This window comes from Bos javanicus, chromosome 6, assembly GCF_032452875.1.
Source record: "Bos javanicus breed banteng chromosome 6, ARS-OSU_banteng_1.0, whole genome shotgun sequence".
In the NCBI taxonomy this organism is placed as follows: Eukaryota; Metazoa; Chordata; class Mammalia; order Artiodactyla; family Bovidae; genus Bos; species Bos javanicus.
Genome location: NC_083873.1, coordinates 102,104,885 through 102,126,522, shown reverse-complemented (window position 1 = coordinate 102,126,522; position 21,638 = coordinate 102,104,885). Strand labels below are relative to the sequence as shown.

The 21,638-nt window shown below is 43.0% G+C and overlaps 1 protein-coding gene across 4 annotated transcripts; it reads left to right on the top strand.

Moving 5' to 3' along the window:
- Positions 1-13,573: 13,573 nt before the first annotated feature.
- On the top strand, positions 13,574-20,708 carry C6H4orf36 (chromosome 6 C4orf36 homolog). Of its 4 annotated transcripts, none has more exons than XM_061420738.1 (4): positions 13,574-13,682; positions 15,108-15,245; positions 20,189-20,343; positions 20,575-20,708. In XM_061420738.1, exons 2-4 carry the CDS (start codon positions 15,181-15,183, stop codon positions 20,706-20,708), a joined length of 354 nt encoding a protein of 117 aa, XP_061276722.1. In that variant the 5' UTR covers positions 13,574-13,682; positions 15,108-15,180. The 4 variants fall into 4 exon arrangements, with proteins under 4 accessions (XP_061276722.1, XP_061276718.1, XP_061276721.1 ...); XM_061420734.1 differs by lacking the exon at positions 13,574-13,682 and adding an exon at positions 14,193-14,305; XM_061420737.1 differs by lacking the exon at positions 13,574-13,682 and adding an exon at positions 14,497-14,991.
- The last annotated feature ends 930 nt before the right edge of the window (positions 20,709-21,638 follow it).

Below are 21,638 nucleotides of genomic sequence, written 5' to 3'. Positions count from 1 at the left end.
CATAATGAGAATTTATACCTATTATATAATATGGTCATCTGAGTTAAATTCACCCATTCCAGTCCATCTTAGTTCTCTGATTCCTAGAATGTCGATATTCACTCTTGCCATCTCCTGCTTGACCACTTCCAATTTGCCTTGATTTATGGACCTAACATTCCAGGTTCCAATGCAATATTGCTCTTTACAGCATCGGACCTTGCTTCTATCACCAGTCCCATCCACAAGTGGGTGTTGTTTTTGCTTTGGCTGCATCCCTTCATTCTTTCTGGAGTTATTTCTCCACTGATCTCCAGTATAATATTGGGCACCTACTGACCTGGGGAGTTCATCTTTCAGTGTCCTATCATGCTATTCATGGGGTTCTCAAGGAAAGACTACTGAAGTGGTTTGCCATTCCCTTCTCCAGTGGATCACATTCTGTCAGACCTCTCCACCATGACCTCACCATCTTGGATGGCCCCACACGACATGGTTTAGTTTCATTGAGTTAGACAAGGCTGTGATCCGTGTGATCAGAAAAGACAATGCCAAAGAATGTTCAAGCTACTGCACAATTGCACTCATCTCACACACTAGTAAAGTGATGCTTAAAATTCTCCAAGCCAGGCTTCAGCAATACATGAACCGTGAACTTCCAGATGTTCAAGCTGGTTTTAGAAAAGGCAGAAGAACCAGAGATCAAATTGCCAACATCCACTGGATCATCGAAAAAGCAAGAGAGTTCCAGAAAAACATCTATTTCTGCTTTATTGACTATGCCAAAGCCTTTGACTGTGTGGATCACAATAAACTGTAGAAAATTCTGAAAGAGATGGGAATACCAGACCACCTGACCTGCCTCTTGAGAAATCTGTATGCAGATCAGGAAGCAACAGTTAGAACTGGATATGCAACAACAGACTGGTTCCAAATAGGAAAAGGAGTAAGTCAAGGCTGTATATTGTCACCCTGCTTATTTAACTTCTATGCAGAGTACATCATGAGAAATGCTGGAAGCACAGAAAGCACAATCAAGATTGTGGAGAGAAATATCAAGCTGGAATCAAGCTTGCCGGGAGAAATATCAATAACCTCAGATATACAGATGACACCACCCTTATGGCAGAAAGTGAAGAAGAACTAAAGAGCCTCTTGATGAAAGTGAAAGAGGAGAGTGAAAAAGTTGGCTTAAAGCTCAACATTCAGAAAACGAAGATCATGGCATCTGGTCCGATCACTTCATGGCAAATAAATGGGGAAACAGTGGAAACAGTGGCTGACTTTATTTTTATGGGCTCCAAAATCACTGCAGATGGTGATTGCAGCCATGAAATTAAAAGACGCTTACTCCTTGGAAGGAAAGTTATGACCAACCTAGACAGCATATTCAAAAGCAGAGACATTACTTTGCCAAGAAAGGTCCATCTAGTCTAGTCAAGGCTATGGTTTTTCCAGTGGTCATGTATGGATGTGAGAGTTGCACTATAAAGAAAGCTGAGTGCCAAAGAACTGATGCTTTTGAACTGTTGTTTTGGAGAAGACTCTTGAGAGTCCCTTGGACTGCAAGGAGATCCAACGAGTCCATCCTAAAGGAGGTCAGTCCTGGGTATTCATTGGAAGGACTGATGTTGAAGCTGAAACTCCAATACTTTGGCCACCTGATGCGAAGAGCTGACTCATTTGAAAAGACCCTGATTCTGGGAAAGAGTGAGGGCAGGAGGCAAAGGGCACGACAGAGGATGAGATGGTTGGATGGCATCACTGACTCAATGGACATGGGTTTGGGTGGACTCCAGGAATTGGTGATGGACAGGGAGGCCTGGTGTGCTGTGGTTCGTGGGGTCACAAAGAGTCAGACACGACTGAGGGACTGAACTGAACTGATATAATATGGGCTACACAGTCTTTTAAGTAATATGTGTTCTCAACTACTGACCCTGACAGTTGTGTGATGAAAGTATAAGTATATCCATCTTGTGGATAGAACACTGAGGTGCTGAGGCACCTTCCTAACTGGAGGACTCCTCAGTGCCAAGGGAGGCAATTTTGAACTCATTTGGTCTCATGCGAACACATGTGATGTTGACCCGCTTGAGGGTGGTACCACCTAATAAGCAAATATTCATCTCAGTATCAGGAATGGTTTTACCACACATAACAGAAAACCATACTAATCATAGCTTGTCTGGCTTGGGGGCTTCCCTGATAGCTTAATTGGTAAAGAATCTGCCTGAAATGCAGGAGACCTGGGTTCAATCCCTGGGTTGGGAAGATCCCCTGGAGAAGGGTAAGTCTAACCACTCCAGTATTCTGGCCTGGAGAATTCCATGGACACAGTCCATGGGGTTGCAAAGAGTCAGACACGACGTCTGGCTTAAATAATAAAGAATGTTACTACTCTCTCCTAAGGAGAAGGTGAGCAGGAGGCAATCCAGGTTGGATGTAGCTGCTCAGTGATTGGCTCCAGGATTCATGTCGCTTTCTGTTCTGATGCTCAGCCACCCTCCGCTGGATACCTTTCCATCTTTAGGCTTGTCTTCTCCTTGGCACAAGATGTGGGCTTCACACAATCTTTCACGATACTTAAGACAGGAAGTCAGGGGCAGTGCTAGCGAATTGTGTTTCTTTCCGCAGCAGGAATCAAAGTATTTCCCAGAAACTCCCGACACACTTACTCCTTTGTCTCATTGGCCAGAGCTTTGACTGTGGCCACCTGAGTTATAAGAAAAGTTGGGGAGTTGAGGATGCAGGAGAAAATGACTAGGGTAGACTTAAATAAGTGGTTCATGAGCCTGGGGACACATTAAATCACTGGGCAGTGTTAGGATTATTATTAAAAATATATAGATCTTTACTTAAAGTTTTCCTGGAATATAGGGGAGAGATTTATACCACATAGCCAGGCAAAAAGCTTCCTAAATATACCTTTTAACATCTTTTTGTCCCCAGAGTTCCACTTTCTATATCAGTTGCTTTAATCTCATGCTGTCTTTCCAAAAGAATGAACACCTTTGAAATTCTCACTACACCCTCTTTCTACTTCTTTCTCCTCTTAACTCCTACTGATTCCTGGATCTTTCCTTCTGTGTTTCTTTTTCATGTAAGAGATTTAATCCAGCCTATTATGTTAATTATCTACTGGAGTAACAAGTTACTTCAAATTTAGTGCCTTAAAATAGACATGTGATTGGATAGCTTCTGTGGGTCATGAATTTGAGAGCAGCTTAGTTGGGTGTTTCTGGCCCAGGATCTTTTGTGAGGTTGCAGTCAAGATGCTGGCAAGGGGTGCAGTCATTGGAAAGCTTAACTGGGGCCAGAGGATCCACTTCTAAGACGGCTCACCCATATTGCTGTTGACTTGAGGCCTGTTTTTCACTCCATGGCCTCTCCACAGGACTGCTCAACAGGGTGGCTGACTTCCCCCAAAGCAAGTGATCTGAAAGGAAGAACATGTAGGTAGCCACTGTGCCCTTTATGATGGAGCCTCTGAGTCATACACAGTCACTTCTTCTCTATTCTATTTGTTAGAAGAGAGTCAGTAAGTCTAGCTCACACTCAAAGGGAGGGAAATTAAGTCCCACATCTATATATATTACCTGCTTTAGATTCCAAAACCCAGGAGGGAGCCAAGACCAGGGGGAGAGGTGGTGTCCTGACCAATGGGGCCAGAGCAAGCGGAGTTTGGTCTTGTTGTGCAAGGTAAGTCCTATTTGCCCTCAAAACTCACACAGGCACTCTTCAATAAAGGAAGCAGAGCAGATCTTGGATGGGCATAAAGAAAAAAGAAAACTGTCCACTACTAATTCTGAATGAACAGTGTAGTATTTGAAAAGGGAATGGGACATTTCAACTTAGAATTCTAATTAAAAAATACTAGGGACTTAGGGCTTCCCTTGTGGTTCAGCTGGTAAAGAATCTCCCTGCAATGCGGGAGACCTGGGCTCGATCCCTGGGTTGGGATGATCCCCTGGAGAAGGGAAAGGCTACCCACTCCAGTATTCTGGCCTGGAGAATTCCATGGACTGTATAGTTCACAGGGTCACAAAGAGTCAGACACAACTGAGTGACTTCCACTTTCACTTTTCAGGGACTTATTAAGACGTGATGGGAAAAAGAGAGACCCTCTTGGGCACTGCATTTTCTTTGAGGTGTTATAAAGTAAGTGACTTTGCATCACACACAGTGACCACCCAACTCTTGGGTGTTCATGTTGTGTTAGTTTTCTGTGCTGTAAATCAGTACCACAAACTTTAACAGTCTATAAGACCACTCAATTATCATCTCACACATCGTAAGTTTGGGCCTGGCACAGCTAGTTCTCTGCTTAGACCTCAAAAGACTGAAACGAAGGTGCCAGCTGGGCTGCATTCTCATCTGATAGACTAGACTCTATCAGAGCACACTGTCTATTCAGAGCCTCTTGCAAGCTGCTGGTAGACTTCAGTTCCTTTCGGTTTTAAGATTGGGGTCCCTGTTATCTTGCTGGCTGTCAGCAGTGGTTGCTCTTGGCTCTGAGAAGCTAGTCTCATGCTCTAGCCACAACACAACAGCTGACTTCCATAGCAGCTTATACAGGGTGTGTACATAGGTAGGTGAGAACTTTGGGAGCTGTATGGGTTTGCTGCTAAGTCACTTCAGTCGTGTCCGACTCTGTGCAACCCCATAGCCGGCAGCCCACTAGGCTCCCCCGTCCCTGGGATTCTCCAGGCAAGAACACTGGAGTGGGTTGCCATTTCCTTTTCCAATGCATGAAAGTGAAAAGTGAAAGTGAAGTTGCTTAGTCGTGTCCGACTCTTCACGACCCCATGGACTGCAGCCTACCAGGCTCCTCGGTCCATGGGATTTTCCAGGCAAGAGTACTGGAGTGGGGTGCCATTGCCTTCTCCATATGGGTTTGCTAGGTCTGCCATAATAAGCATCACAGCTTATGAGGCTTAAGGAACAGAAATTTACTTTCTTGCCATTTCGAGAAGCTAGAATTCTGAGATCAAGCTATCGGCAGGGTTGGTTTCCTACTGAGCTTTTTCTCCTTTGCTTAAAGGTGGCTGTCTCTCCTCCCTGTGTCCACACATGGTCTTCCCTCTGTGCATGTCTATGTCCTAATATGGTCTTCTTATAAGGATACTGGTCACGTTGGATTAGGGCTGACCCAGATCACATTTTACTGTAATTATCTTTTTAAAGGCCCTCTCTCTAAATTCAGTCATTCTAAGGTACTAGGTGTTAGAACTTCAACATATAAATTTGGGAGGAATATAATTCAGCCCATTCCAGGGATCATTTTAGAATTCTGCCGCCATTTAGAATTTTGGCTAGAGTTTTAAGGCCAACATTGGCTCTTATAAAAGTTACTATAAAGGTATTGTCACTCTGCTATGGAATTTCAAGTCTTCTTTAAAAGACTCACAACTTGCAAAATATAAAGCACTCCCTGGAATAAGAAATATTATTCTGAACATTTCCAATTCCTGAGATTTAGAATAGAATACTTATTTTAGATATTTGAGGAAACTATAAAGTTATATATGTTTGAGAGAATTTGCTTAACTTTGGCATAAAATTTGAGTTTGTTCTAGCATTATTTTACCTCTGTTATTTCCTTTCTCAAATATACTGCTAAGTCACTTCAGTCGTGTCTGACTCTGTGCGACCCCATAGATGGCAGCCCACCAGGCTTCCCGTCCCTGGGATTCTCCAGGCAAGAACACTGGAGTGGGTTGCCATTTCCTTCTCCAATGCTTGAAAGTGAAAAGTGAAAGTGAAGTCACTCAGTCGTGTCCGACTCTTAGCAACCCCATGGACTGCAGCCTACCGGGCTCCTCTGTCCATGGCATTTTCTAGGCAAAAGTACTGGAGTGGGGTGCCATTGCCATATACAGAATATATGAAATAAACCTTAAAAATTAAAAGCATGTTAGGTTGCAATGCCTACTAATGAGCTGCAGGGGGTGTCCTTTGATTTCCTGATGGTGCCTTGAAAGTAGAAATGGGAGCTGAGAAACAGTTAAGAACTGGTGACTTCTGACATAGAGAACAGTCTGGTGGTTGTATAATATCATATAAGAAACGAATCGCCAGTCCAGGTTTGATGCAGGATACAGGATGCTTGGGGCTGGTGCACTGGGATGACCCAGAGGGATGGTATGGGGAGGGAGGTGGGAGGGGGTTCAGGATTGGGAACACATGTACATCCATGGCAGATTCATGTTGATGTATTGCAAAACCAATACAATATCGTAAAGTAAAAAAAAAAAAAAAAAAGATTATAGATTATAAGATTATAAAAAAAAAAACCTCCATTGCTAACACTAGCAAGGGGGTACTCTTTCTACCCTCTTCTGATGTCTATGTCAGAAGCTTTCTCTATCTCCTTTATACTTTAATAAAACTTTATTACACACACACACACACAAAGAATTTGTCTTAGTGGTTCGAACGGAAAACAAAAAATCAAAGACTAAATTCACAAACAAATTTAACATTAGGAAATCAGTGCTTGAGCAAGTGTAAGACATTCTATGCTTTGAAATAATCTTTTTTTTTTTAATCTAGAATTTAAGTAATTTGATATTTATTGCCTTTGGGGGCTTATATGCATTCTAATTTTAGATTCTGGCCTAAAAAAGAATCTTGTTTCAAGACAACTTTCACAGCTGACAGAGAGAGGCAATAATTTCTTTTTCCATATTTCTCCAAGCTGAGAATGTATACTTTCTATAATCAATTTAAATCCTCAAGGGAAAAGAGAGCTTTTCTTACACATTTAGAGGAGGGAGCAAAGGGAGGACATAGTTTAGACTGAAGGGGCCGATCACAGAACTATGCATACAGAAAGTGCTCAATAGATGTGTGTTAAATTGGCTTAAATTTAATTGAATTAGAGCTTACAACGAAATATGAATCACTGAAATGAATAGAAAAGTTTATGGATACAATAAACCTTGGATATAAATCTTTAAAAGTTTTAGGACAAGCAAAATTGATGTCCTTTTATTCTTTACAAAAATATACCAAAATATAAAATAGGTTAATTATTGACCTTTACTAAGTTATTAAGGATTTGCTGCTGCTGCTGCTAAGTTGCTTTAGTCGTGTCTGACTCTGTGCGACCCCATAGACAGCAGCCCACCAGGCTCCCCCGTCCCTGGGATTCTCCAGGCAAGAACACTGGAGTGGGGTGCCATTTCCTTTTCCAATGCATGAAAGTGAAGAGTGAAAGTGAAGTCACTCAGTTGTGTCCAACTCTTAGTGACCCCATTGACTGCAGCCTACCAAGCTCCTCCGTCCATGGGATTTTCCAGGCAAGAGTACTGGAGTGGGGTGCCATTTCCTTCTCCAATTAAGGATTTAGAAGGGTCTAACTAGGAATCCAGAACACCTGGATTATAGACTTCATAAATATGAATGATTCTAAGCCTGTGTGTCATTTATATAACCAAAAATTCAGAAATATTTTTATGACTGATTCCATGAATTTGAATCAGTCATAAAAATATTTCTGAATTTTTGGTTTTATAAATGACACACAGGCTTAGAATCATTCATATTTATGAAGTCTATAATCCAGGTGTTCTGGATTCCTAGTTAGATCCTTTTTATGAGTCCACCTCCTCTTCAGAGGGTTTCTACCTCCTCAGGAAAGCTCAATGGATCAGATTTATGTTTGAAAAATCAACCAAATATGAATCATTTTAATAAATGTTTAATGAATAGAGATCTCATCTATTATTTTCTGATTGCTTCTACTTTCCTACTTTTTTTTTTTTAAAGACAAAGTTCTTTTTAAAAAATAATTGTATTTATTTATTTTGGTCCCGCTGGGTCTCTGTTGCTCATGCAGGCTTTCTCTAGCTGTGGTGAGCAGGGTTACTCTGCTTTGTGATTCATGGGGTTCTCACCGCAGTGGCCTGTTTCAGAGCACACACTCTAGATGCGCAGACGTCAGGAGCTGAGGCACACAGGCTCAGGAGTTGCAGCATGTGAGTCCCAGAGCTCGGGCAGCTTCAGGAGTTGCAGCACGTGGGCTTAGTTGCTCCGCGGCATGTGGAATCTTTCTGGACCAGGGATCGAACTCGTGTCCCTTGCATTAGCAGGTGGATTCCTATCCACTATGCCACCAGGGAAGTCCCCTACTTTTTTTAAAGTGACATTATAAATTAGCATGAAGTTGAAATGTCAATTGGTCTGAAGCAGATAAATCTTCTAATTAGAACTTAACAGGGTGATCCTGTAACAGCCCAAAGACCTCATATGTTATGCTGAGTAAATAAAGACTTTCTTCCTGCTCTTACAACAAATGCTGTATGCTTGTGCAGTGGAGGAACTCAAGTGCCACTGAGCTCTCTTGGTGTCCACAGCTACACGGCTGGTGCAGTTTGTGGTGCCCTCCTAAAGCCAGTCAGGGATCCCTGCAGCTCCAGATTTTGTCCTGGGGAGAATCCTAGTCTGTGAATCATGTGTCATAGTCTTGGATCAGGATAATGCATTCTGATCTGTTTTGCCTCCTAAAGAACAGGAGAACTGGGTACCTAGAAAATTGTAGCTTCTGCCTCTAAGCAGAGCAGAGAAGCCTGGACCCGAGTTGAGGCTCTTGTTCTTTGTTTTGGTTGGAAAATTATGTGTTTAAGGTACAGAAACATAATCCGTTGACCTCAAATAAAATGAGTGGGTAGTTAATGTTGTAAGCATGCAATGAAAATCTCATGGACAAAGGGACACAGTCAAGGCAGGTGACCTGGAGAACTCAAAGGAGGTCAGGAGTGAAACTGACCTAGGTTAAATCTGGCTCTGCAACTTACTAGTCGTATAACTGTAAGCAAGTCATTTTGTAACCCTATAAACTCTTTCCCCGCTATACTTCTCCCCTCCTAACTTATGAGGATCCAATGTTATGGAAGATGGCCAAGAATGTTGGCTGGTGTGGAGTAGCTTCCCAAAAGTATGCTTTAAATTGGCTCAATACTTTAAGTGTGACTCATGGGATACTCATAGGGCATCACCATTCCTGGAAGTAGAAGCAAAAGAGATAGTTTAGTGAGTGGGCGATAGATTACATTTTGGATATGCTGAAATGTTCAACCGGACAGGATATTCAGGCCTACCAGGCTCCTCCGTCCAAGGGATTTTCCAAGCAAGAGTACTGGAGTAGGGTGCCATTGCCTTCTCCGATTCAGGTAGGAAGATCCCACAAACCAATGGAAATGCAGGATATGAATTCAGAAAGAAGGCAAGGCTGGCTAGAGAATCAGATGTGGGGCCTATCCAAAGAGAAGTGATAATTGCATTAGTGAGAGTACAGCCACTGAGAGTGCTGGGGTACAACAAACAGAAGAAAAGCATCTCAATTATGGGCACACACAAACTTCAGGGGAGGAAGAAAGAGGGAAACATGGGAAGGACTGGATAGAGAAGTAAGAGAATTAGGAAGGTGCTAGTATAGAACCCCACTCCAGTACTCTTGCCTGGCAAATCCCATGGACGGAGGAGCCTGGTAGGCTGCAGTCCGTGGGGTTGCTAGGAGTCGGACACGACTGAGCGACTTCACTTTCACTTTTCACTTCCATGCATTGGAGAAGGAAATGGCAACCCACTCCAGTGTTCTTGCCTGGAGAATCCCAGGGATGGCGGAGCCTGGTGGGCTGCCGTCTATGGGGTTGCACAGAGTCGGACACGACTGAAGCGACTTAGCAGCAGCAGCAGCAGTATAGAAGGCTCCCCTGGTGGCTCAGCAGTAAAGAATCCACCTGCAATGCAGGAGATAATGGGTTCGATCCCTGGGTCAGGAAGATGCCCTGGAGGAGAAAATGCCAACCCACTCCAGTAATCTTGCCCAGAAAATCTCATGGACAGAGGAGCTTGGTGGTGTTGCAAAGGAGTCCAACACAACTGAGCAACTGAAGAGCAAGTACAGAAGTACATATAGGGCTTTCAGTGCATTAAGTTCTTTGGTGATTTTAAAGTTTTTCAGATGAATTACTTTATCATTCACTTTGAGTTGGTAGCATTCCTAGAGAAGTTTTGGGGGTAGCATGAAAAGAGTATAGGCTGCATCTGTGATTTACATATTAAGTTAAAAGAAACAAAACATTGCTCCTTCAAAGTAGCAGGGATATATATATATATATATATATATATATATATACACTCTATATATGATGAAAAATTAACTGTCTTTGAAAAGGGCAGTTGCAAAAATATTTACAAGTATACACGCTAAAGCGTTAGTCACTCAGTTGTGTCTGATTCTTTGCAACCCCATGGGCTGTAGTCCCCCATGAGGCTTCTCTGTCTATGGGATTTCCCAGGCAAGAATACTGGAGTGGGTAGCCATTCCCTTCTCCAGGGGGTCTTCCAGACTAGCAATTGAACCCAGGTCTCCTGCATTGCAGGCAGATTCTTTACTGTCTGAGCCACCAGGGAAGCCTTGCTCTAATTACAATCTTGGGAGAATGTATAGTGTGGTAGAGAGCAGAAAACCAGAATCAGATAGTCTTGGGTCAAACCCTGTGACCTGCTTGAGGTACCTGTTTTTTCTTCTCAATAACTGGAAAATCACATCACTAAACGACAGCATCTTTTGTGATAATTAAATGAAACAATGCATATGAAGTACCTGGTGCTTCCCAGGTGGCGCTAGTGGTAAAGAACCTGTCTGCCAATGCAGGAGACTTAGAGACTTCGGTTTGATCCCTGGGTTGGAATGATCCCCTAGAGGAGGGCATGGCAATCCACGCCAGTATTCTTGCCTGGAGAATCCCATGGACAGAGGAGCCTGGTGGGCTACAGTCCATAGTGTTGCAAAGAGTCAGACCTGATTGAAGCGACTTTGCATGCACGCACGCACATATGAAGTACCTAGAACAGTAACCAAAGCATAGTCAATGTTATCATATCAATAATGTTTTTGTGTTTTTTTTTTTTCCAGCCATGCCAAGTGAGATCTTAGTTCCCCAACCAGGGAATGAACCCTGTGCCCTCTGCACTGGAAATGCAGAGTCTTAACCACTGCACCACCATAGAAGTTCCTGTTAGGATTATGTCTCCATTGCAGCCCTCCTTGTATTTTATCACTAGATGGCGGCAATGCTCCCTTAACCAATTTAAATGAAAGAACTTTCTGGAGGAGTTGAAATTAGTGAAGGCTTATCAAATAGGAAGATGTGTGTAGGGCATCAGAAAAATAGGGGGAGCGGTTATATAGAGTTAGAGAGAGAAGAGGAAGGAAGGGAGGAGGGAGGGAAGAAGGAAAGAGAGGGGAAGAGAAAGATGGAGAGGGAGAGAGAAATATTTAGAAATAACTTGATATTGCAAAAGAAAACACTGAAATAGTGATTATGGGGTGGGCATAGAACCAGATCTTATTGAATATCATTTCACATTCTATAGGATCTAGTGTTATTTTTGTTTATAAATACACATAGGGAGTGGTGGTTACTATATACTATTGACCCTTGAACAATGCAGGGGTCAGGGGCACTGATCCCCACACAGTCAAATATCTGACTATAACTTACAGTTGGCCCTCCATACCTGTGTTTCCTCTGTATTCACAGATTTATTCATCCTTGGATCATGTAGTACTTATTACTGAAAAAAATCCACATATAAGTGGATATGCACAGTTCAAACCCATGTTGTTCAAGTTTCAAGTGTATTTTCTGTGTTGACAGTTTTTAAAGATCTATAGTGGTCCTAGGGCTTCCCTTAAATAATCTGCCTACAATGCAGGAGACCCAGCTTTGATCCCTGGGTCGGAAAGATCCCCTGGAGAAGGAAACGGCAACCCACTCCAGTATTCTTGCCTGGAAAATTCCATGGACAGAGGAGCCTGGTGGGCTACAATCCATGAGGTCCCAAGAGTCCAATGAGACTTAGCAACTGGACCACCACTGGGTGTCCTAAAGAGATTTAACAATACCAGCTGCCCAGTAAATGTCAGTAAAGCATAATGTGTTTTACTGTTCATTTAAATTAAATCATTAACCTCAATTGTAAAAATATGGCTATTTTCCTCTTTGCAAAATATTCCTTCTACATCAAGACACTTAATGGTACATTAGTTATCTATTGCTCTGTAACAGGTATCTGTAAGATTGGTGGCTTAAAATGATGATTTATTATCTCATTTTTTTCTGAGGGCCAGGAATCTTGAAGTGACTTAGTGAAGTGGTTCTGGCTTAGGCTCTCCCATGAAATTTCAGTGAAGACATGATCTGAGGCTACAGTCATCTGAAGGCCTGCCTGAGCCTTGGAGGACCTGCTCCCAAGATGGTTCAGTCACATGGTTGGTGTCAAGAGGCCTCAGCTCCTCACCAGTTGTTGGCTAGAGGCCTTCATCCCACCGCATATGAATTTCTCAGTAAGTTGGCTTGGGCATTCTTCCAACATGCAGCCGACCTCTTCCAGGGTTAGTGATCCAAGAGAGACCACAAGAAGGAAGCCACGACAGCTTTTATGACCTGGTTTCAGAAGCCATGCTCTAACTTCCACCGCATTTGTTCAAAGTGAGTCACACAGAAAATAACTACAATTGTCAGCAATATATACATATAAAAAAGAAATGAGATTCATGTTGATGTATGGCAAAACCAATACAATATTGTAAAGTAATTAGCCTCCAATTAAAATAAATAAATTTAAATTTAAAAAAATGGGGGTTCCCATATGGAGAAATCACAGTCTGATCTCTCTCAATATGACCACATCCTCTTCCTGCATCTTGATTTGTTCATCTATAAAAAGAATACAGGCCAGGAAACCATGGCCACTTCAACTCTAGGGTAGTCTATCCCTGCTCCATCTGGGTGTGACCTTAGTTAACAACGTGGTCCTACCAGTGTGTCAACCCTACCGGCCTGTTCTAATTAAGGCAGGAGCTAGTACCAGAAGTGGGCTTCCCAGGTGGTCCTAGTGATAAAGAACCCGCCTGCCAATGAAGGAGATTGAAGAGATGCTGGTTCCATTCCTGGGTCGGGAAGATCTCCTGGAGCATGGCATGGCAATCTACTTCAGTATTACTGCCTGGAGAATCCCATGGACAGAGGAGCCCCACGGTCTACAGTCCACAGGGTCCCAGAGAGTCGGACAGGACTTAACACAGTATCAGAAGTAGCTTGTCAAAGGGAAAAGGGTACTGGGTTTGGCTTCAAAGTGAAAGTCGCTCAGTCATGTCCGACTCTGCGACCCCATGGGCTATACAGTCCATGGGATTCTCCAGGCCAGAATACTGGAGTGGGTAGCCTTTCCCTTCTCCAGGGGAATCTTCCCAACCCAGAGATCGAACCCAGGTCTCCCCCATTGCAGGCGGACTCTTTACCAGCTGAGCCACAGGGGAAGCCCTTAGCTTCAAAAGTTGGCCCTGAAACTCACTTAGCTACCGGACCCTAGGCAGTCCTTCAATCTTAGTTCAATCCACTTCTTTACAACTGGAATGCTAACCCCTCACCCATCCCATAAAGTTGTTAATAGGCTCAAAATTAGGTAACTGGGCATTTACCCTGTGGCAGAGAATTTAGACTCGACCTTTGATCATCACAACAACCCTGTAAGATATAGAATATTATACTTGTTTTACAGGTGAAAGAAATTGCGGCTTAGAAAACTTACGTAAGCAAGATTAACTTTAAAAGTGATCAACTTAAAAGTGGCGGAACTAGGAATCTAACCCAGTTCTGACTCCAAAACCTGCGCGCAAAATAGAGGTAAACTATTTCCGTTTGACGTTAAGCGGTGACCATCTGACATAGTAATATAGATTCGTCCTGAGTCACCACCCTGTAAGGACTTCAGAAACGTGTCCATCAGACCACGTTTTCGCAAGCCTACTTTGCCCATAACGCTCATCAGATGTCTGGAGCATCACTGTTCGAAGCGGCCCTGACGCATGAGGCGTGCGGGAACTAACGCAGTTCCGCGCCCTCAGGGCACGCAGGAGACTCACGCACGTCCACACGTCAGAACCCAGCGCGTTTCTCTAAGTGCTGCCCCCAAACCAAGTCCCCCAGGTCGCTGCACTCAACCCCTTCGCTGTCAGAAGCGTCGTCTTCAGGTAAAGGCCTAGCTTACAAGCTGTGGGCTTGGTTCCGTCAAGCGTCAGCCGGCCGTCGGCTGTGGGACACCGAGCCCCGGACCCCAACGGGACCTCTCGTGCGCGCGGCCCTCACCACAAAGCCCTTTATGGAGGCTCTGGCCTGACGCAGGGCCGCCCGCACCTCCAGGCGCGAGCAGGAAGAAGGCCTGTGCGTGCGGCCATGGGCGACTAGATGGGCGCGCGCTCGGCCCTCGACCCATGGGGGCCCCGAGACCCTCCCACACCCCAGCGAAGGTAATCGGGCGCCGGTGTCCTCTCGCGGGCACTAGTCTCGCGAGGCTTGGGCGGAGTGGCCGCTCCCGCCCAGTGTGTGGCGTGAGTGGGAGGAGGGGCGGAGCTAGGCGTGGGTGGGAGGAGGGGCGGAGCTAGGCGTGGGTGGGCAAGGCGCAAGGAGGGCCGGCCCTGCCCTCTCCCCGCAATCTTCCTTCCCTCTTACCGTCTCTCCTCTTCTTCCCTCCTCTTTATCCCCACTTCCCTCCCCTCTTCATCTCTCCTCCCCACCCCGGGCTCGGGAGGACCCGGGTCCTCCCGGGATCTGCGCATCCAGCGGGAGGACACCCATCCCGAAGCCTGAGCGGGAGGAGGCATGGGAGTGGTACATGAAGTGGGTCACATTTTAAGCGCAGATTTTTGCAAAAGGGAAAACCTGGGAGGAAGGTCTGCGTTCTTTAAAAGGGCTCGCGGATGGAGGACGGAAAGTCCCGGTGCCAGCCCGTGCTTTGTGGCTTAACATTGTCACGTTTGAGACACATTTTGGTGTTGAGGTTTTTTGAGCCCTTTTGGCAGGCTTTAGGCAAGGACAGAATACGAGGCCAGAATGCTGATGCTGTTTAGCTGGCATTTTCTCCTAACGTGGCAAGAAGTGATAAAATGAGTTCGTGGAAAATAGAAGAGAATAGAGGTTCAGTTCATGAACATCGGTGAGGGAGGTTCTTAGATTCAGACATTTTTTTTTTCTGGATCTTTTTATTATTTGGATATTAAAATAGTCAAGTGAAATATTTTATCTTAATTAGGTGTGTTGCAATCATTTCAGGTAAAATGAACAAGAATATCTGAGTCATTACATCAGGCACCTGTGTTAGGAAATTGGACTGTAATAATTCACCATGGCTTATGGCTTGCAAAGAAAGAATGGAGTAGAAAAGCTTTTGCGGTGCAATTGTTATAAAGTGTAAGTAGTTTTTATCAGGTAAGCACTGACTCAGGGTTGGGGTGGGGGGGAAGCGTCCTTGTTAAAATAAAAGTACTGGACATCCTTATGTTCCCCGTGAGATACTGGACTGTATGAGGCATTTTCTGGTGCCTGGATACTGATTTTTTTTTTTAAAAAGGAAAATGCTTTTATAAGGATTGTTAACTATTCTTACTTGGTTTTTTACAACAAAACAAATTTCAAATGAGAAGACTAAAATTTGGTAATATGATCAAAGTCCCTCAGTCATGTAGTACAAGGGAGTGACAAGGACTGAAGTATGAGTTTTCTTACTCCAAAGCAACATTTTCTACTACTGACAACAACCTTAAAATACCTCTTTAGATAGTGTAAATCTAACTTAAAATGCCTTGGTGTCTGATACATCTTAACAGAACACTTGATTAACTGGTACAGAGTCAGTTTTGCATCCTGTGTATTTGGAGGGTAGTAAATGGACAATATGGGCTTTCCAATCAAGAAGACTGGGGCTCTGGAAATGTAAATTGGTACAGTCACTGTGGAGAACAGTATGGAGGTTCCATAAAGAAACTAAAAATAGGACTACCATATGATCCTGCAGTCTGACTCCTGGGCATATATCCGGAGAAAAACATGATCTGAAAGGATACGTGCACTGCAGCACTGTTTACAATAGCCAAGACATGGAAACAATCTAAATATCCACTGAAAGAGGAATGGATAAAGAAGATGTGGTCCATATATACTCAGCCATTAAAAAGAATGAAATAATGCCGTTTGCAACAACATGGATGGCCCTAGAGAGTGTCATGCTGAGTGAAGTAAGTCAGACAGAGAAGGAGAGATGTATATGACTGTCCTTATACATGGAATCTAAAAAGAAATAAACTTACTTACAAAACAGAGACTCACAGACTTAGAAAATGAACTTATGGTTGCTGGGGTGGGGGAGTTGAGGAGGGATAGTTAAGAACTATCTTAACTATCTTAACTAAGGGATAGTTAAGAACTATCTTAACTATCTTAACTAAGGGATAGTTAAGAACTTTAGGAAATACTTCGTGTATACACTGCTGTATTTAAAATGGATAACTAACAAGGACCCATTGTTAGCAAAAGGAACTCTGCTCAAAAAAAAAAAACAAAAAACCAAAAGCCCTACCAAGAAAACCAGGGCTCAAAGCCTGGCTCTGCCCCTGGCTGCCCATGCTGCCTTGAGTAAATTACTTAGCTTCTCTGTGCCTTGGCTTCCACATCTGTGAAATGAACAGATCAGTACGGACCCACATGGTATGGAATACAAATGAAGTAATGTAGGTAAGGTACTTGTATGTTGTCTGAAATAATAGTAAACCCATAGTGAACATGGGTTGCTACTACATGCAAGTTTCACTCTGTAATACTGTTGTGCTGCTGCTGCTGCTGCTGAGTCGCTTCAGTCGTGTCCGACTCTGTGCGACCCCACAGACGGCAGCCCAACAGGCTCCCCTGTCCCTGGGATTCTCCAGGCAAGAACGCTGGAGTGGGTTGCCATTTCCTTCTCCAATGCATGAGAGTGAAAAGTGAAAGTGAGGTCACTCAGTCGTGTCCAACTTTTCGGGACCCTGTGGACTGCAGCCCACCAGGCTCCTCCATCCATGGGATTTTCCAGGCAAGAGTACTGGAGTGGGGTGCCATTACCTTCTCCGACTGTTGTGCTATCTTGTTTTAAATTTTTGAACTTGTTTTTTAACCTCTCTGCCGCAATCTATCGGAGAAGGCAATGGCACTCCACTCCAGTACTCTTGCCTTGGAAAATCCCATGGATGGAGGAGCCTGGTGGGCTGCAGTCCACCGGGTCGCTAAGAGTCAGGCACGACTGAGCGACTTCACTTTCACTTTTCACTTTCATGCATTGGAGAAGGAAATGGCAACCCACTCCAGCATTCTTGCCTGGAGAATCTCAGGGACGGGGGAGCCTGTTGGGCTGCCGTCTGTGGGGTCGAGCAGAGTCGGACACGACTGAAGTGACTTAGCAGCAGCAGCCGCAATCTAGATATATTTATCATTGTGAGTGAATTGAACTTTACTTTTTGACAATATTCTAAGAAGGAAATGGATACATCCCATGGGGTTATAAAACCAGAGTTATGGGAAAACTCATTATTGCACTCTGCTTAGTTCTGTTAGTTCAGTATGACTTTAGACCTTGAACTATAGGCAAATAACCACTATAGTCATTGTTGCAAGCATAATTTTTATAACAAGATATTCCTGTAAATGATTCCTGTATATGATTTAAATCATTCCTGAGAATGATTTAAAGCACTGATTCTGTGGTTTTGGCTATATAGCATTTTATATCATGAATAATATCTGCAAAACCAGTGTCTTCTCTGTCAATCTCACAGGACAGTATTTGATATCATCCTGTTTATAACAGCAGCTAAATTAAGAGGAACAGACTGGTATTCTTTGTCACTTAGTCACGTCTGACTCTGTGACCCCATGGATTGTAGCCTCCCCAGCAACTCTGTCCTTGGGGATTCTCCAGGCAAGAATACTGGAGTGGGTTGCCATGCCCTCCTCCAGGGGATCTTCCCAACCCGGGGATCGAACCCAGGTCTCCTGCATTATACACCAATTCTTTACCATCTGAGCCACCAGGGAGGCCCAAGAATATTGGAGTGGGTAGCCTATCCCTTCTCCAGGGGATCTTCCTGACCTAGGAATCGAACTGGGGTCCTCCTGTATTACAGGCAGATTCTTTCATTTGCTCAGGCAGTTTTTCACTTTGGGCTTTTTTTGGTTAAGCAATTTTAGAAGATCAAAACCATTTAACATTTTTATTTTCAAATGCTTTTAAAGTAAAATAAAAATGTTATCTCTCATATCTCATCCCTATACTACCTGCCCAGTCCCACTCAGGTAAAATGTTTTATGTTTTCCTACAATTTCTGTCTCTTGATTGTGATGCACATACATACACATATGTGTACACACACACGTTTTTGCACATGGGGGATTATATTGAACTTTGCTCCCTCCCCTACTTTATCTTGTGTAGCTTAGTGGTTAAGAGCATAGATTATAGAATCTGATTTTCCGAGTTGAAATTTCAAACTCAAGCCTTGTGATCTTGAGTAAATTGTAGATTTTAGACATTTACACCTTAGGTTTTAGAACACTTTTGTTCTTTTAGTCCATAATGCCATCAGTGTCTGAACTGTATTCACATCATTTATATAAACCTGTATTATGCATGTGTGCATACATATATGTATATATACACTCCTATATATGTATACATAGATATATTTGTACATGCATTAAAATTTCAAACCCAAGCCTTGTGACGTTGAGTAAATTTTTCTCTGCTCCTGCTTCCCAACCTATAAAATAAGCATAATAGCACCTGTAAACTGATTAAAAGAGTATCTAGCATGTAGTAGGGGAGAAGGCAATGGCAACCCACTCCAGTACTCTTGCCTGGAAAATCCCATGGACGGAGGGGCCTGGTAGGCGGCAGTCCATGGGGTCGCTAGGAGTCGGATAGGACTGAGCAACTTCACTTTCACTTTTCACTTTCATGCATTGGAGAAGGAAATGGCAACCCACTCCAGTGTTCTTGCCTGGAGAATCCCAGGGACGGGGAGCCTGGTGGGCTGCTGTCTGTGGGGTCGCACAGAGTCGGACATGACTGAAGTGACTTAGCAGCAGCAACAGCATGTAGTAGGTGCTAGAAAACATGAACTGTTTGATTGCTCATCTTTCCAAATCCATAGGTAAGGATAAACCTCATTCTTTCATTACATATGTGTACTACAGTTTAGTCAGGCTCTTCTTTGTAGACATTAAGACTGTTTTGTGAGGTTTTTTGGATAAGCAACGTTTCACTGAGGATTCTTGTAAATACATCTTTGTGTATTTGTTCAAGTGCATTTATAATAATTGTAGACTTCAAGTCACTCCTTAAGGTTAGATGATAAAATAACAAGGAAGCTAGAGGAGGAAGACAGATGGCATGTATGTAGTAAGCTCATTTCGCCTACCTATACCAAAGCAGGTCTTTCCGCTTTCCTCATACATATGAGTTCACATTGACTATAACTGAGAAACATAGCTGATACTTAAAACTTCCAAAGTAGGATACATAAAACAATCCATTAAAATTTCATTGTGATTATTTTTAAATACTGTAGTTTGGGATTTCATTCCTTTCTCCTCTTTTCTAAGGATTCTGTTGATACTTCTAAATACACTTGGGTTACATCTCAGCTCTGGTTCTCAGTTAACTTCTGAGTCTTTGTTCCCTTGTCTTACCTCCATGGTGTTGTAAAGATTAAAATCAGTTCATGGACTTCCCTGGTGGTCCAGTGGCTAAGACTCCATGCTCCCGATGCAGGGGGTATGGGTTTGATTTCTGGTCCAAAAACTAGATCCCACATGCCAAAACTAAGAGTTTGCATGCTGCAACTAAGATCCAGCACAGCCAAATAAATAAATATTTCTAAAAAATTAAAAAAAAGTCAGATCACACACTCAAAGCTTTACTGTGTGCCAAGCACCATAATCATTATATTCCCTTTGTTCCTTCCCTAATGTGATCATATTTTTGATTAACCAAGAAAGACTTGGAGCTTACAGTTTTTAACTACATCCTCTTTAAAGACATGGAAAGATTGGATTGACTCCATGGAGGCTGTTTTTTGAGCGAAAGTTCCTATCATTATAATTTATGGTTATTTTTCAATATATTAATATTTCTACATTGAAAGATTATAACATGTTGATTTAAGGCTCCCTTCTCCTGGCTAGATTTGCAACTCTGGAAAATCCTGAATACTCCTCTGCAAACCAAAATCTCTAGTGGGAAATGGAACTGAGAACGCAAATGTCTTATCTATATCCCGTCATCAATGTCAACAAATGTTTATTGAATGAGTTAATTTTTGCCCCAGACAGGAACCCTGGGAACTTGCACTACTCACAAAGACGTGGTACACGAAACTAGCGAACATCAAGTTGCCTTTCTTGGAAGAAATTGCATTTGGTAGCTGTGTACACCTCAGAAAATGTAAAACCATTAAGGATGGTCTGCTCCCTTCAGCAGAATGTAAGTTCTGTAGGAACTACTTTAATAAATTTTAAGTTTTGTGTGTTATTTTGATTATTAGACATGTGTTTAAATCGGCTCATTCACACCCATGCTCCCTTCTGTGTAGCTCTGTCTTCTTGTTCAGTATGCACGAATGTGGATTTTTCTGTGTGATAAATATTCATCTTGGACTAAACTATGCCTGGTAAAAAATGTCAGTTGGATTGCTTTGTGTATTTTATTTTTCAGCCATCCAGTGTGAAAGGGAGTATGAAATGAAGCGCTTGAATAACCTGAAATGTCAGGAAAATGCAGCTAAGAAAATTCAGTTTTCCCTAAGGGAAAGGCCAGTTGGTTTGAGAAGACCTCTTCCACCTAAATGACTGTCATCTCATAGTTGAATCTGTTCTCTGTGGGTTTTGCATCCAAAGAGGATGAAGGACTGACCTTTCCCTGTGTGCAGTCGGATGCAGACATCTGAATGCCCCCTGGTGGGTGAGCCAGCTCCTGTAGGTTATCAGACAGCTCTTAGCCGACAGCTCTTAGCTGACAGCTCTCAAAGATCTGTGTTCCAGCCACCTATTTGTACCGTTATATCACAGACAACAGCACTGTAAGTAGATGAAAATGTTGCTGGCATTGAGTCACTTGTGCTATTCATTTTGATTTTTGCAAAATTGCACCAAGGTAAAGGGAAACTTCTTGTCAGAAGCATTGCCCCCTGCCCCCAAGAGACATTATTTTGAAGAATATTTTGAATTTTCATCTTTGAGACCCCCAAGGAGGTGCCAAAAAAGGAGAGAGACAAATTATTTTTTAAATGTAAAAAATGTTATTAGAGAAAAATTGTGGGTTTCATTTTAGTAACCTAGTTTCCAGTTTTCAATGAAACATCATTTATTATTCTCATGTGGCACTTTATTTTTTAAAAAGTATTTATTGATTGTACCAGGTCTTAGTTGCAGCACGTGGGATCTTTTAGTTGTGGCATGTGGGATCTATTAATAATTCCCCGACCAGGGGTCAAACGTGGCGCCCCCTGCATTGAATGGAGCATGGAGTCCTGGCCACTGGACCACCCGGGAAGTCCCTCTCATGTGGAACTTTAAAGTGGCAAGTTTAAAGTTTTTGTTCTCTAAAAAATCATCTTTTTCCTTTTGCCTATTTTCATACTGTCTCTCTGGGATGCCCTCTGGAGCATGTGGAACGCATGCATATGTGAAAATGACATGAAAATACAAAGACAGCATCTGTGAGGAAAACTCACTTGTACAGAGTGGTTGGAGAATGGGGAATTGACTAACTGGAAAGAA